The sequence below is a fragment of the Tenrec ecaudatus genome, chromosome 11, assembly GCF_050624435.1.
Source record: "Tenrec ecaudatus isolate mTenEca1 chromosome 11, mTenEca1.hap1, whole genome shotgun sequence".
In the NCBI taxonomy this organism is placed as follows: domain Eukaryota; kingdom Metazoa; phylum Chordata; class Mammalia; order Afrosoricida; family Tenrecidae; genus Tenrec; species Tenrec ecaudatus.
The window spans coordinates 101,486,670-101,502,914 of NC_134540.1; the positions used below are offsets into that span (position 1 = coordinate 101,486,670).

At 41.2% G+C, this 16,245-nt stretch overlaps 1 protein-coding gene across 3 annotated transcripts in view; it reads right to left on the bottom strand.

Moving 5' to 3' along the window:
- TPP2 (tripeptidyl peptidase 2) overlaps positions 1-16,245 on the bottom strand; it is a 114,838-nt gene that overhangs the window by 40,429 nt on the left and 58,164 nt on the right. For all 3 annotated transcript variants that reach the window (XR_012786901.1, XM_075563451.1, XM_075563452.1), the window contains exons 18-22: positions 14,876-14,992; positions 14,537-14,637; positions 12,628-12,724; positions 11,765-11,902; positions 8,052-8,296 (exon numbers count right to left, since the gene is read on the bottom strand). Coding sequence is in view for 2 of the 3 variants with exons in the window: in XM_075563451.1 (XP_075419566.1) it covers positions 8,052-8,296; positions 11,765-11,902; positions 12,628-12,724; positions 14,537-14,637; positions 14,876-14,992 (698 nt within the window). In the remaining variant the exon portion in view is untranslated. The remainder of the gene's footprint in view (positions 1-8,051; positions 8,297-11,764; positions 11,903-12,627; positions 12,725-14,536; positions 14,638-14,875; positions 14,993-16,245) is intronic.

A 16,245-nucleotide genomic window follows, 5' to 3' on the forward strand; every position in this document is an offset into this window, starting at 1 on the left:
ACGTGCTATTACAAAAATATGTCAGAATGCCACCTGGCTTCACATACCTGAGAAAACGAGTTTCATGTTTTCCTTTTCTGATATGTTTAGACGGCTGCCTAATGGAACAGGTGTTTGGATTAGATCAAGTCTGTTCTCTGGTATTATGTTTTTAATGTTATGGTCATTATAAGTGATACTATTACATGTTGTAAAAGAGCAACCACTAGTGCCCTAACTCGAAGGCACAGCATGATGCCTGTGTATGGGCTAACACATAGAGAAACAATGATGTGTTTACTTGGAACAACAGTGGGCTTTAACTCAACCACGTAGTATGGTTACTGGGGTTTTTTGAACCACTAAAATTTACCTCCTAATTACCAATAAAGTTTATGGTAGGTACATGGTCAAAAAGGGAAAACCCTGAAGATGGTGGAGCAGGTAAGCCATACACTCTGAGAGTTCTTTCGAACAAGGAGGGTTTGGTGTCAGGTAGCTGAGTGGAAGGAGACTAGTGAGTGAAATATCACCCTGGGACAGCACCCCATCCCTACCACACACATTTGTCCTGAGCCGGAGCCTGGGTGATTCGGGATCTGATTCTTGGGGCATCTTGGGTCATCAGGTCGCTGCCACGGTGGCTGTGACCAGCTATAACCCCACTCCACCCTCAGACTGGACTCCCACGCCCAGAGTCACTTGGCTGCCCTGCTGAGACTCACACAGCTGTGGAAGACCCCCTACAGCAGCTGCCTACAGGTGGGAGCCCACTAGACGCTTCCCTTTCTGCAGTTCCCCTCTCCCCACGTGGCAGCTGGAGGACTGATTCAGAAACATAATCCATCAATCTATTGCCTGCAAGAGACACATCTTAAGCACACAGACAAAAATATGCTAAGAATAAAAGGATGACAGAGAGTATACAAATCAAATGATAACTCATAAAAAGGGGTGGCTACCTAAGTCTCCTACAAAACAGACCTCAAGGTCCAAACTGTAAAAGAGAAGAGGGTCACTACACAATGCTAAAAGGCTCAGTAAACATAGAACCAGTTAACAAACTATTAAAATGATGAAAAGAAATCACAGATTCAACAATCATGGGAGGTGACTTTAACACTCCACTATCAGAGAAAGACAGATCATTGGGAAAGAAGTTCAGCAAAGAGGCCATAGAGCCAAACAATGTAATTAGGCAACAGGACCTGATAGACATTTTTAGAGCTTTCCATCCAAATATAAAATAAATCAACATTCTTCTCAATCCCACATGAATCTTTTTCAAGAGTAGACCATATGCTGGGACACAAGTTAAGCCTGAGTAAATTCAAATACATAGATATTTGTGGGGGGAGGTCAGATGCCTGCAGGCATCTTTCCTGAGGGCAATCAGTTGCCAGACTGCAGTGGGTCCCTCCCTGCTGTTAAGGACAATGGACAGGCCTGCAGCTAAAGATTTGGTTCCTGTAGCTGGAGTTCACACCCTACTGATAATGGTTCCTATGCAGATCCAGAGAACAGGTCAAAGTTAAGCTGCCATCCTAAATCTAGGACCCGCCCATCTTGTCACATGTATACCCCAATCCCTCCTCTTCCTATTGTGTGTATATATCTCATTGCTGAATAACCTATAGTGCAACCCCTTCCTGTGACGTATATCTTTACCTGTAATAGTGGGCTTGTATGCCCCCAAAGATATATAAGCCTAGATTAGCAATAGAGGTCTCTCTCGCTGGTCGCTCCCCCCCCCTCCCTCTCCTACCCTATTTCCCTTTCCCCTTGTCCTCCTTCCTTTCCCTCTCCACGTGGACCACCAAGAGGGGTTGAGGTGAGCATGCTACCATGAATTGTGTCTGACTCCATTATGTGACTCTCTTATCTCTCATGCTCTTGATGACTTTAATATAATATTTATATGTCTCAACCGTACAATTGTGCTTACTGAACCCGTGATTAGTGGTGGGGGCTGGCACCTCCAAATCATACTACAGATATTATCCAGACGTCTTTCTCAGATCACCATGCCATAAAGCTGGAGATTAACAAGAGGACACCCAGAAAAACAACGGCAACCAATTGGAGGATGAACAATGATCTCCTGCGACATGAATGGGTACAGGCCCAGATAGGAGAGAATATTAGGAAGTTTCTAGAAACTAATGAGAACGAGAATACAACGTATCAAAACTTATGGGATATTACGAACGTAGCTATCAGAGGTACCTTGATATCATTAAATGCATATATGAAAAAAGAAGAGAGGCTAATGACAGATACGTTAATACAAAACCTCCAACAACTGGAACAGAGTCAGCAGAACAACCCCTCCAATAGCAAGAGAAAAGAAATAATAAAAATCAGGGAAGAGTTAAACCAGTGGGAAGACAAGAGAACAATGCAGAAGATAAATGCAACTAAAAGCTGGTTCTACGAAAGGATCAGCAAAATAGATAGACTGCTGGCAAATCTTACCAAGGACAGAAAGGAGCAAACATCAATAGTCAGGATGAGGTATGAAACAGGGGCAATAACAACAGGCCCCAATGAGATTAAAAAGTAGTATGAAGGTCTGTATTTTTACGAATGAATTCAGAAACATGGAAGACATGGTAGGTCATCAAGAACCTACCAACAAAAAAAGCCCCTGGGCCAGATGGCTTCACAGCAGAATTCTACCAAGCATTCAGTGAAGAGTTGACACTGATCCTCCATAAAGTATTCCATAACATAGAAAAGGACGGCAAACTCCCAAACTCATTCTACGAAGCCAGCATAACTTTGATACCCAAACAGGGCAAAGACCCCACAGGTACAGAGAACTACAGACCGATATCGCTAATGAACACAAATACAAAAATCCCTAACAAAATATTGGCCTAGAGAATACAAAAGTATACAAAACATATTGTCCACCACGACCAGGTAGGCTTCATCCCAGGGATGCAGGGATGGTTTAACATCCGAAAAATCTATCAATATTATACACCACATTGAGAAGAAAAAGGAAAGAACCGTATGATAATATCCATAGATGCAGAAAAAGCAACTGACAGCATCCAACACCCATTTCTAATTAAGACACTCATGAAGATAGGACCGGAAGGTAAGTTCCTCAAGCTGATACTAGCTGTCTATGAAAGGCCAACGGTCAACGGAGAAAAGGCAAAAAGAATCCCACTGAAAAAGGGTACAAGACAAGGATGCCCCTGTGCCCACTTCTATTCAATATCATTCTGGAGGTTCTGGTTAACAACATAAGACAGTGGAAGGACATCAGAGGGAGCCAAATAGGAAAGGAGGAGGTGAAACTATCGCTATTTGCAGACGACATGACCCTGTACACTGAAAACCCCCAAAGCTCCACAACTGGAGTACTTACAGAGATAGAGGAATATGGAAGAGTGGCAGGATAAAAGATCAATAAACAGAAGTTGGTAGGTTTTCTATATACATCGGACAAGACCATGGAAGAGGGGATTAAGAAGAAAGTACCCTTCACAGTAGCTAAGAACAAACTGAAATACCTAGGACCATATTTAACAACAAAAAATACTAAAGAACTATACAAGGAAAACTATAAAACCCTACTACAGGAAACCCAAAGCGACCTCCACAAATGGAAGAACATCTCTTGCTCATGGATTGGAAGGCTTAACTCAGTAAAGATGACAATTTCACCTACAGCACTTTACAAGTTCAATGCTATACCAATTCAAATACCATCAACCTTCTTCAAAGAATTGGAAAAACTGATCACCAATTTCATATGGAGAGGGAAGAGCCCAGAATTAGCAGAGAACTCCTCAAGAAGAAGGACACAGTTGGAGGACTCGCCTCACCCGATTTTAATGCCTATTCCACAGCTGGAGTGTTAAAGCAGTGCGGTACTGGCACAACGAGACGCTCAGACAGTGGGAAAGCATGGAAAGCCCAGGAAGAAAACCATCAGCATATAGACAACTGATCTTCAACAAGAGTCCCCAAACCATCAAGTGGGAAGCGGGTGCCCTTTTTAACAAATGGCGCTGGATACAATGGATATCCACATGTAGAAAAATGAAGTAAGACATTTACCTCACTCTATGCACAAGGATAAACTCAAGGTAGGTCACCGACCTAAAAGTTAAACCCCAAGCCATCAGGACCATCAAGGAGGGAATAGGGACAAACCTGAGAGCACTGGCCCAGGGAGCTCACAGGCTCACTGCAACAGGGAAGGGGACACACACAGGTGAACTGAAAATAGACAAATGTGATTTAATAAGAATAAAGCACCTGTGCACCTCAAAAGACTTCACCAAGAGGGTGACAAGACAACCCACAGACTGGGAGAAGATTTTTAGTAATGACACATCGGACAAAGGGCTCATTACTAAAATCTACAGCACCCTCATGACCTGCAAAAAGAAGAAAACAGTTAACCCCTAAGGAAGTGGGCAAAAGAACTGAGAAGAACTTTCACTAGGGAGGAGACCCATATGGCCAACAAGCATATGAGAAAGTGTTCCCAGTCATTAACCATAAGAGAAACGCAAATTAAAACAACCATGAGATACCACCTAACACCCCTGAGGCTAGCGCAAATCAGAGAGCAACAAGTGCTGGAGGGGCTGTGCTGAAGTAGGAACCCTCCTCCACTGCTGGTGGTCCTGTAGATTTGTACAGCCACTGTGGAAAGCAATCTGGAGATACTTAAAGAAAATGGAAATTGATCTACCCTATGACCCAGTCATCCCTCTACTGGGCATATACCCAGTGGAGGTAACAAAAATGATCAGTCGTCTGTGCTCCAATGTTTATTGAGGAACAATTGCAAAGCCTTGGAAATAGCCTAAGTTCCAATTAATAGAGGAGTGGATTAGTTAACTCTGGCACATACGCACAATAGAGTATATGCAGCACTGAAAAGCACGGACGATCACATGAAACACGTCGTTTTGTGAGAAGAGCAGGAAGGAGTCATGTTAAGCGAAGTAATCCAATTTCAAAAGGACAGGTATAACAGAAGCAGAGCAAGGAGGTCCTGAGGGAGTATCAAGGATGGACTTTGGGGCCAGGGCGTGGCACCCCATCAGACTCATCTAGAAAACACTTCTAAAGGTCAACAAACAGACCTTGAACTATTAACAGGCTTTTCTTCCTTTCTTTTTTTTCCCCCTCTTCTTTTAGATTTTGTATGTCAAGGGCTGCATGGTTTGTTAGTTTGTCGGTGTTGCTGCCGTCCTCGCTTTGTTCTTATGTGACACTTCAGTGCTGTTGAGGCCATCTGCAATTTTATGTTCACATTAGTATCTCTGCAGGTCTATCTAGATAAGATAGACTGAGGAAAACAATGGGACCCATGGTCGGGGGGGAGGGGACATGGGAGACTGGGAGGTGGGTGAAGGGAGGAGGTGTTGGCCAACTCAGGGACAAGGGAACAGCGAGTGGTTCAAAACCAGTGCCGGGGAGGGGATGGGAGGACTGGTAGGGAGTGACCAAGGGCAATGTAACAGAGAGGAATTACTGAAACCAGAATGAAGGCTGAACATGGTAGTGGGACAGGAGGAAAGCATAAGGAAATAGAGGAAAGAAGAAGGAGGCAAAGGGCATACAGAGGCCTAAATATACATCTACATAGGTAAATATATTTATGATTATGGGGAAATAGATTTATGTGCATATATTTATAGGTGTAGTAGGTGGACACTGGGCCTCCTCGTGCACATTCCCTTAATACAAGAACACTTTGCTCAGCTAAATGGTCATTTGATGATACCCACTTTCCCAACATGATCTCTGAAGACAAATGTGTGCATAAGCAAATGTGGTGAAGAAAGCTGATGGTGCCTGGCTATCAAAAGATACAGCAGCTAGGGTCTTAAAGGCTCGAAGGTAAATAAGCGGCCATCTAGCTCAGAAGCAACAAAGCCCACATGGAAGAAGCACACAAGCCTGTGTGATCACGAGGTGTTGAAGGGATCAGGTAGCAGGCACCAAAGAACAAAAACCATCATTATAGGCTCACCTTCCCCATATAAATGCTGAAGACAAATGTGTGCATAAGTAAGTGTGGTGAAGAAGGCTGATGGTGCTCAGCTATGGAGAGATATAGCGTCTGGGGTCTTAAAGGCTTAAAGGTAAACAAGCGGCCATCTAGCCCAGAAGCAACAAAGCCCATATGGAAGAAGCACACCAGCATGTGTGATACCAAAGGGTCGAGGGGACTAGGTATCAAGCACCAAAGAGGGGGGCAAAATAGATCATCGTGAATGAGGGGAGTGTGCAATGGGGACCCAATGCCCATCTGTAGACAATTGGACATCCCTAGGGCAGAAGGGTAGTGGTGAGGAGACGAGTCACTCAGGGTGCAGAATAGCATTGAAGAAACTCACAAACTACCTCAAGTTCTTAAACGCTTCCTCCACCCCACTGTCATGATCCGAATTCTACCTTGCAAATCTGGTTAAACCAAAGGATTCACAGTGGTGCAGATGGGAACTGGAAACACAGGGAATCCAGAACAGATGAACCCCTGAGGACCAGTGGTGAGAGTGGCGATCGATACTGGGAGGGAAGAGGAAAGGTGGGCGGGGGGAGGTAGAAAGGGGGAACCAGATTACAAGGATCTACATATAACCTCCTCCCCGGGGGATGGGCAACAGAAAAGTGGGTGAAGGGAGACGCTGGGCAGTGTAAGATATGATGAAATAATAATTTGTAAATTATCAAGGGCTCATGGGGGGAAAAGAAAATTGAGGAGCTGATTCCAAGAGCCCAATCGGAAAGCGAGAGTTTTGAGAATGATGAGGGCAATGAATGTATAAGTGTGATTTACACAATTGATGTATGTGCGGTTTGTGATGAGTTGTATGAGCCCCCATAAAATGATTTTTTTTAAAAGATGTTATAATGGATACAACATGACAAAGTGATACACTATAAGAAATAGCTCACATACATTCATAAAGCACAATTGTTTTGCAAAGAACCTTCTGTGTAAAAAGAAATAACCTTGTGCAATTAAAAAAAAAAAGGAACAGCCCAGTTGCCTAAGAGCCTAAATTTCCTTGTAGAAGACAAGTTACTTCTTTGTGAGTAATATGAGACCAATTTATCATGAAGGTGAGAATTCCCCAATAGCAGAGTAGAAGCTAACTGCTAATCCAAGCAATCAATAACCACTTAAACTAAGTCTATATACAAGGATTATTTCTTTAAAAGGATCAGTGGACGGTCAACAAAATTTCTGATCAAGAAGGAATGGCAACAGAGAAATTCATAAAATCATTTTGACCAAAACAGTATGATTGAATTTAACTCAGATCTTGCTAAATTAGACTGCTTTTTTCTTTCTTTTTATTATGTTTGCCTGGGAAACCATCTGTCCCCAACAGAATCCTGTTATTGAAGTGAGTTAACTGCTAGAGGCCTTAAACAGAGGAACACATTTTCTCTCTGGTTAAGGAAGTATGTGGAGAAACACACTTTGAAGAAGGGAATCCCAACTCAACTGTCCTTTGTATACAGGGGCCAGAGAAATACTGCTTTGTGGTCAGAGAGAACTGGAGCCTTAAGAGTGCCTTATCACACGTTTTCCAGACCACTTAAAAGGTTCTGATCACAAGCTGATTTGGGGAAATGAATCTCAGGTACTGAGAAGAATCTTTCCACATTCCGGAGGTCTATGAATAAAGCTATGAAAATATCCACCAGTGGTGGTCTAAGAACTCACCAAAGAGTGAAAATCCTGATAATTAGTTCCTAAAATCAGTCACTATGACTCTTTATACCCAACCATTTAAAGCCTATTCCCTTATTCCCTGCCACGATCTAAACTAAAATCTAACCAATCAAATAACTGAATTGAAATTTGTTTCACAAACTATATTTTATCACTGTGAAAAAACCCGAGTTGGAATCATCAGGCCCTACTCATGTATATTGGTGTCTTCCTTCATCCAAAACTAATACCTTTTTTTTTGCCTCTGAATAAATTCTCTTAAAGTTAAGTTTTATGGACTGAATAGATTTTTCTTTAAAACACAATGTATAAAACAGGCAGCAAGTATAAGAAAATTATCACTTACTTATCATCAGGTAAAGATGTAACAAAGAATGGCTGGTTACACTTGGGCGGTAAAGTCAAACTGCCTGATTTCTTCTTCCCTACAAGGGCAAGGCTGTGATTTTCATGAATATCCAAGCTCAAGGTATTAGACAACCTATGAGAAACAATAAATGGAAGGTCTTTAAGACGTTCCAAATCACTGATTTGCTCATGACGAATCTGTAGTCGAATTGTATAATCTCCTTTCTCCAGTTTCATTGAGTACTAAAAAGGAAGCACAAACAAAAAATATTGGGGAAAGTAAGTTTTAACCAAGGAAACAAGAACCATACTCAATTATTATAGGAACAATTACTATCAAAGAGTACTTACAATATGTGTGTTACAGTGCAAGGCACTACACAATATACTCACATGTTCTTATCAAGCGCCTTGGGGTTGGCTCCAAACCACAGTGACCCTACGCACAATAAACTAAACACGACACGGTCTTGCGCCATCCGCAGAACTGTTCCTATGCCAAGCCCACTGGTGTAGCCACTGTGGCAATCCATCTCATGGAGGCCCTGACTCTTGTGCTACTCCTCCACTTGACCAAACAGGCTGAAGCGTCTCCAGGATCTGGTGTCTCCTGACGGTGTGTCCAAAGTATGTAAGGAAGCCCTGCCTTCCTTGCCTCTAAGGAACACTCTGATCGTACTTCTTCAAAGACAGATTTGTTTACCCTTAGAAGGCCACGGTATTTTCAATATTCTCCAGCACCACAATTCAAACACATTGATTCTACAATGATCTCCCTTACTCAATGCTCAACTTTCACATGCATTCGATACAATGGAGACTATTATGCTTTGGGAGCGGGCGGGTTCAAGCAAACCCCAGTCATCACAGTAGCTGTCTTGCTTTTCAACAGACTAAGGGGGTATTGTGCGACAGACTGAAATACAGCTTCTGATCCTTGACTGCTGCTTCCAGGAGCAATGATTGGGGGTCAAAGTAAGACAAAACCCTTGACAACTTCAACGTGTACCCCGGTTCTCATGACTTTAAGACCGACTGGTCCAGTTGTGAGGATTCTGATATTCCTAAATTGAACTGTAATCCATACTGAAGGCTACAATCCTTGATCTTCATCAGCAAGTCCTTCAATACCTTCTTCACCTTCAGCAAGCAAGGTTGTGTCATCTGCATACTGCAGGTTGTTAATAAGCTTTCCTTATGCATATATTTACAGAGACCTTATTTGGCAGGCAAGTAAATAACCTCACAGATTAAGCAGATCACCCAAGATAAGGCCAGGAGCACAAATTAAGTCAGAAGACAACACCCTCATTCTTTCCTCAAAAAGAGTCGAACACTATAATGCAGCCTCTGCTGGGTAATACTAGCAGTCAGCATCATTGCTTGTGTTGAGGGGGTCTGTAGAGGGATTTATAGACTGGTATCAGGCATATGGGCTGATATTGGACTTATGGACTTGATCTGGATTGGGTTAGGATGTTTTCTCAATATTAATTGCTCTTGTATAAAAAGCTCTTTTTTATACACATGAGTCTGTGAGTTTGTTTCTCTAGTCTACCCAGACTAACACAGTGCCCAGTGGTGCCTTTGACTACAGGCCTTCCAATGTGCCTCCCAAAGGTCCCACTCCTGGAAAGTCCTATGGAGCCATTCTTTTCCGAACACATAGGATGACCATCAGTTAAAGGCCAACTCAACAAACCAACAACAGCATATGGCATAATGTAATCCCTATCACTTTGTCATTAGAAACTGTCTAAAATACCTTAACTAAAGCTCAAAGCCCGCTACTCACACAGAGTGAAAATGTCAAGTGTTAAGATTCATAGAGAAATAGATGGCTCCCAGGGCAGCTCAAGAGGAAGCTTTCTACTCTCGTCAAAAGATAGGTCTCAGAAACCCATGGGGACAGTTCTAGTCCGTTCTATAGGTTTGTTATGAGTTAGAATTGATCCGATGACAATTTGAGTTTGAGTCTCTGAGGACTGCAAAAAAGGAGGTTATTTTAAAGACCGAGCTCACAATGAATATTAAAAATACAAGATTCTAAAGTAAATGTGGTCTTCTGCAGAATACACAGCATTCGATAATATCCTTGAGGCTAGCTATGTCATAGCAGCTAATAACATCGACAAGTGGGTGAGAATGAAACAGATTAGGAAAGAGGCTAAATTCTTCTAGGCAAAAAAATCCCCAATTTTCATACTCAGAAGAATTTGAAGAATTTCTCCAAGCCAACATGTATGGACTCGATCACACAACACACTTAATTAACATTTTAACTGCGGCGGGTTCCACAGCTTCTATCATTTTCAATTTTCTTACGCACCTGCAAGGATGTGTTTTCTACCCCAACAAGAGTTTAACAAACCCTTACTGGGTGGCATTCACCCATCTGACAAGCTTAAACTAGTCATAAGAGAAAGAGCAAACCAGATACCAGTGACCTCAAGATGAGCCTAACATCCGGGCTGCAAACTTGAACTGAGGAACTAGGTGCCCAGAGCATGCACACCATCCCATAATAAGTGATGACAGTCTCCCCAGATGCCTTTATTTAGGACTGTGTCTTTGAACACCCATTGCTCATGCAAACAATTACCATAATCCCACCCATGTAGATCCAATTCCTGGAATTCTCTCTCTTATTCAGGCATAAGCATAATGTCTTTCTAGCCTAAATTCCCTTAAAAATATCTTATTTTCTCTTGAACAGGAGACTATGGCCTGTGTTGCCTTAAGGCCCTGCCAAGTGTCCCCATACACTGATAAATCTCTAGTAAATCTTTTTGCTTGAGCACTAAACTAACTCCCTGCCTAGTCATTCCCTTTTGGGCAAAGGGAAGAACCACACCTGTGGGTCACTTCTGCAACAGGACACAATATAAAACAATTAGAACTATACAGATTATGATGTAGTTTATAGTGTCTACAGGAGCGATTCTAGAGTAAATACCACCTCACAGTATCTTTTCTTACACACACACAACACTGCTTATTTACAACACAGCTCACACATCTGCTGCAGTTGAATGAAATGCTACATAAGAGATCTACAAGTAAAAATCACAGAGAAAATAAAGAAAACTCCAAAGGACCAAGGAAAAGTCTTCTCTGTCCCATGTTCCCTTGGCAAAGGAGCCAGTATTCGAGGACAGGCTGCCACTTGGGCACTGTTGTCGGGCGCTCGATGCTCATTCTGTTTGTGGGGTCATTTCACGGTACTCACATACTACTAATGATTTGCTGTCAACACTGAGACAGGCAGAAGCAGAGAATCACTGAGCTCACTGCCACTGAGTTGATTCGGAAGCGTAAGAACCCTGTGGGTTTCTGAAACGAACTCTCTTCGGGAGTAGAAAGCCCTGTCTTTCTCCCGTGCAGTGGCTCGTGGTTAGCAGTGCAATGTGTAACCACAACACCAACTGCGTTCCTCAGAAGCACAGTACAGAAAAGAAACACTCAGAATAAAAAGCTCAGCTGGTCAGGGTCCACAGCATCCTCCTCTTCCTTTGCCTTAACACTTGCTTGAATTGAACAGGTAGTCACAGTCTGACAATCAGAAAAAATAGAGCATTCACAAGGCTATAAAAGTATTAAATCCAAAACAATAATCTCTGCTAAAGATATAAAATAACATCATAACAAGAATTAGGGATTCATGATTCAGGAACGTTTTTGTTTGATTCTGAAAATAAGCCAGTTTTATACCTGGTGTGGATAAGCATCGCCTGAACCCATCTGTCTTTTGTTCTGGTCAAAAATAATCCACAATTGGCTGTCAAATTCTGATTCATACAGCAATTCACAAAGTAGAGGGCAGCTTGGAGTTACTTCCCCACTCTTGGGCTTTTTGAAAATGAAAAAAAGGAATAAGAATGATTACTTGATATGGTTTATAAATGATTTCTAATGTTATCACTGATAGAACTTTGTCAATAAAGGACAATGATTTTCCATAGCAAATATTTTTTAAAATGTGAAAGATTATTTTGGCCCTAAGAAAAGATACTTCTCTTATTTTAAAACTTTAAAGAGTGCAAACTTAGCTATTTATTAATAAATCAATATATATTCTTCAGGACACCATTATTTCATAAAAACAGAATTTGGCCATTAACAGAAATTAATGAACTTAGCACTAAAACCAAATTCTTAGTTTGCTTTAATACGAGTGCCTCTGAAATTGTACCAATCCTACATAAACTCTTTGATCCGAATTTACACTTGCTTTAACTGCTTTATCTATTCAGAAACCCTTTGACCCAAATTTACACTTCCTTTGTTAACTGCTTATCTCTTCAAACACCTGAACTGTTTTCTATTCAATCAACTATTTTGACTTTCCAATGTCTACTTGACAAAAACCAATGAGTTCACTGTACTAAGGAATCTGACATTTACGTAAGAACTAACATTGGATGCAAAAATGAAGAGTTAAAATCTACATTACCATTAACTTAGGATTTGTCATTTTTGAGCTGAACGATACTTACATAGTCCTTCCATTTTAGATTTCATGATTCATAAACAAGACACAAAAGATTAAGTGGCATCATTGCCTGTACACTTACTTGATGAAAACTGTATGTGAGTACCATCTCATAGAGTTGACGATTATTTGGCAAAATATCTCTTGATCCTAAAGGTTTGGTTTTTGCACTCACTGGGCTGTAATTAGACAATTACGCAAGTGATTTGACTCAAGTATGCATTTAAGGAAGATAGCATCGCTAACAAAGCCTTTAATGCACTCGAATAAGTAAGTACCAGATGAGAATTTCTGACTGCCCTTTTCAGTATATCTTACTTTTATTTTGATTTGATTTTACATTTCCTTACTGAATGAACTGTAACAACACATACAACTCAAATTCTGCAATAACGACTGCTATAAAGCTAACTACTCATGATAAAAACACTTGAGTATTGACAAATAGCTCGCATTCTGGAGTGCCATGAGTACAGGCACTGACAGTACAAATGACAGGTTTTTATTTATCTCCTTCATCTCCAAATTGCAGAGAGGCACCATACAGCATCTGCCCATGGGTCACAACAGGATGGTGATATCATGGCTGGCACTTTCTACAGGTAACCCTCTGAAGATCTGACCTGCACATTACTTAATCTATCCAAGGATTCTCTGATGCAAGGTATTATGACACAGATTTTATAAAAGGAACACTGAGACTGGTCGAGTAAGTTTTTAATACAGTTAAAAAATGTAAGTACATTTTCATACTTTTCTAGATTCAGTTCCAATTTTTTAATTTAAGTGGGAAAACACTTAAGAAGCTACAAGTTGAATATACTGTCAACACTTGGGAATTTTTTGTGTTTTCTAGTCATTCTATGAGATATAGGTACTACTGGTCGCTTATTTCCCTCATTACTCTTCATGCATTTATTAACAGACTTCATGCTAATATGAGTTAAGATCAGGTTAAGCAATAAAACTCAGGTCATTTTATAAACCGCAGAGTGTTCAAGTATAGATCAGATGCTCTGCTTGATAGGGATAGGTACTGGGGGCAAAAGCATCAGACTCTTAAAAAGTCCCACAAACAGAAAGTATTTCAAGCACAGTACTTTCTAGCGCTACAATTCTACAAGATTGGCTAAACTCAAACCCAAACCACACTGTCACTGAAGTCAATTCTGCCTCACAGTGACCTTTAGAGCAGAGTACAGTCTCTGTGAGCTTCCACAGCTGTACATCTTTACAGGAGCACAAAGCCTCATCTTTCTTCCGTGGAGCAGCTGGTGGGGTTCAAATGGCTAGGTAGCAGCCCAATGCATAGTCCACTGAGCCCAGGGAGCTTTAATGATTGGATAAGTATCAACAAAATAAAAAGCAGCACTAGTGACACAATGAATAAAACTGTGAGCAGCTGCCAACCGTAAGCAGTTCAAACCCACCAGCTGCTCCATGGAAGAAATTTGTGGCAATCTCAGAGTAGTAACTTGTTATTTTTTGGCAAGAAGTAACAAGGTTAATGCCGAATAATCCTATGACCATAACTAGACAAGGTTCTCACCGCCACTGGGTAGATTCCAACTTGTATGGAGCCTATAGGACAGGGCAGAACTGCCCTTGTGGGTTTTTGCAATTATAGACCTCTGAGGAAGTAGAAAGCCTGGTCTTTTCCCCCCAGAGTGGCTGGTGGTTTTGAACAACTGACCTTTTGGTTAGCAGCCTCCCCACAACCACTATTCTACCAGGGCTCCTCAGTCAGGACTTCGATCACGGTAGTAGTGCTCTATCTTTAATGTTGGTGATTAAGGAGAAAGCTGCTGTTGGGGCAGTTTCCTAGAGACTCATGAGATTTGTACACTGAAAAAAATCACAAGCTGAACTTTCATCCCTAGCATTCAGATAGATTAAAAGAAAAATAAAACTCCTATCAAGAAAGAACATAACCCCCTCCCACCACCACCAATCGATAGTCCACATTTGTAGCCCCTGTTAACAAATGATACCGTAGTGTTTGGACCCAGCTCTTCAACGTGATGCAGGGAGCCAGATCTTCATATTTCAAGGAGGACTGGACATCAAAGCGGTTGATTCCTTCTGATGCATGCTGCAAGAGATAATTATGAAAATAACTTATTAAATGGTGTTCAAAAATTTTAATTAATATTTTGAATCTAAAGAAAATATTTCTACTAAAAAAGCCTATAAAAGAATCCATGAATAAAGTGTTTTACTTTCAGAAGCAAAGAAAAGTCTACAATAAATTTTAAATCCAACTAATGAGGCTATTTTCCAATAGTACAAATAATAGGCATTAAAAACATGGGAAGGGGTACGGAACTTACAATATTTAACTGAGGAGCAGTACAAATGATCCCATGAAAAGAAATGGTATAATCAATATTGACATCACTAAGACTTGCCCACCAACGAGCAATGCAAAATTCAATTGCTTTCCCACCCTGCAAATAAAAATAAAAATTAATTATTATGATGTACATCTCTTTTCTCAATTTATTCAAATTATAGACTATAAATACCGCATATGTTGAGCGATTCTCTGCTAATAAGTGTTTCCTCTTTGTACAGGAATAAAACTCAAAGCACTCTGTCCAGCTATGTTTGGAACTACATAGGCCATAATTGCATTTAAGTACAAGGTCTAAACAGATTCATCTATTCGCTATCCTATACTTCTTGTGAGAACATGAAACATTCCAGGCAGTTTGAGAGAACATACACACATTGCTGTTGGTTCTAGGTGCCGTCTGGTCAGCTCCAGCTCAGAGCGACCCTTTTCACAACAGAACCAAACACCACCTGGTCTCGCACATCCTCCCAATTGCTAAGTGTGAGACCAATGTGTCAATCCATCTTGTCGAGGACCTTCCTCTTTCACCGCTCTTCTGTATTACCAGGCATGACGTCCTTTACCAGGGACTGGTCTCTCCTAACAATATGTCCAAAGTCAAGTGAGACAAAGTCTTGTCACCCTGGCTTCTAAGGAATATCCTGGCCGTACTTCTTCCAAGAAAGACTTGGTTTTTTGGCAGTCCATGGTTCTTTCAATAACCTTCACCATCACCACAATTCAAAGGCATAAGTTCACCATCACCACAATTCAAAGGCATAAGTTCTTTGGGCTTCCTTATTTAATATCCAAGACCACTGAAAATACCATGGTTTGGGTCAGGCACACCTTAGTCTTTAGAGTAACCTCCTTGCTTCATACACTTAGAGGTTTTTTAAAAACAATTTTATTGGGGCTCGTACAACTCTTATCACAATCCATACATACACCCATTGTCTCAAGTACATTTGTATATATGTTACCATCATCATTTTCAAAGCATTTTCTTTCTACTTCAGCCCTTGTTATGAGCTCCTCATTTTTTCCATGCTTCATGAACCCTTGAAAATTTATAAATTATTATTTTTTCATATCTTACATTGTCTGATGTCTCCCCTCACCCCATTGTCTGCTGTCCATTCCCCTGCGAGGGGGTTAAAGGAAGGTCATTGTGATCTGTTCCCTCTTTCTCCACCACCTTCCTCTTCCCCTCCTAGTATGGCTTCTCTCAATATTGGTCCCGAGGAGTTTATCTGATTCCCTGTGTTTCCAGCTCTTATCTGTACCCATGTCCATGTTCTGGTCTAGCCAGATTTGTAAGGTAGAATTAGGGTCATGATGGTGGGGGGGGGGGGGGAGGAAGCA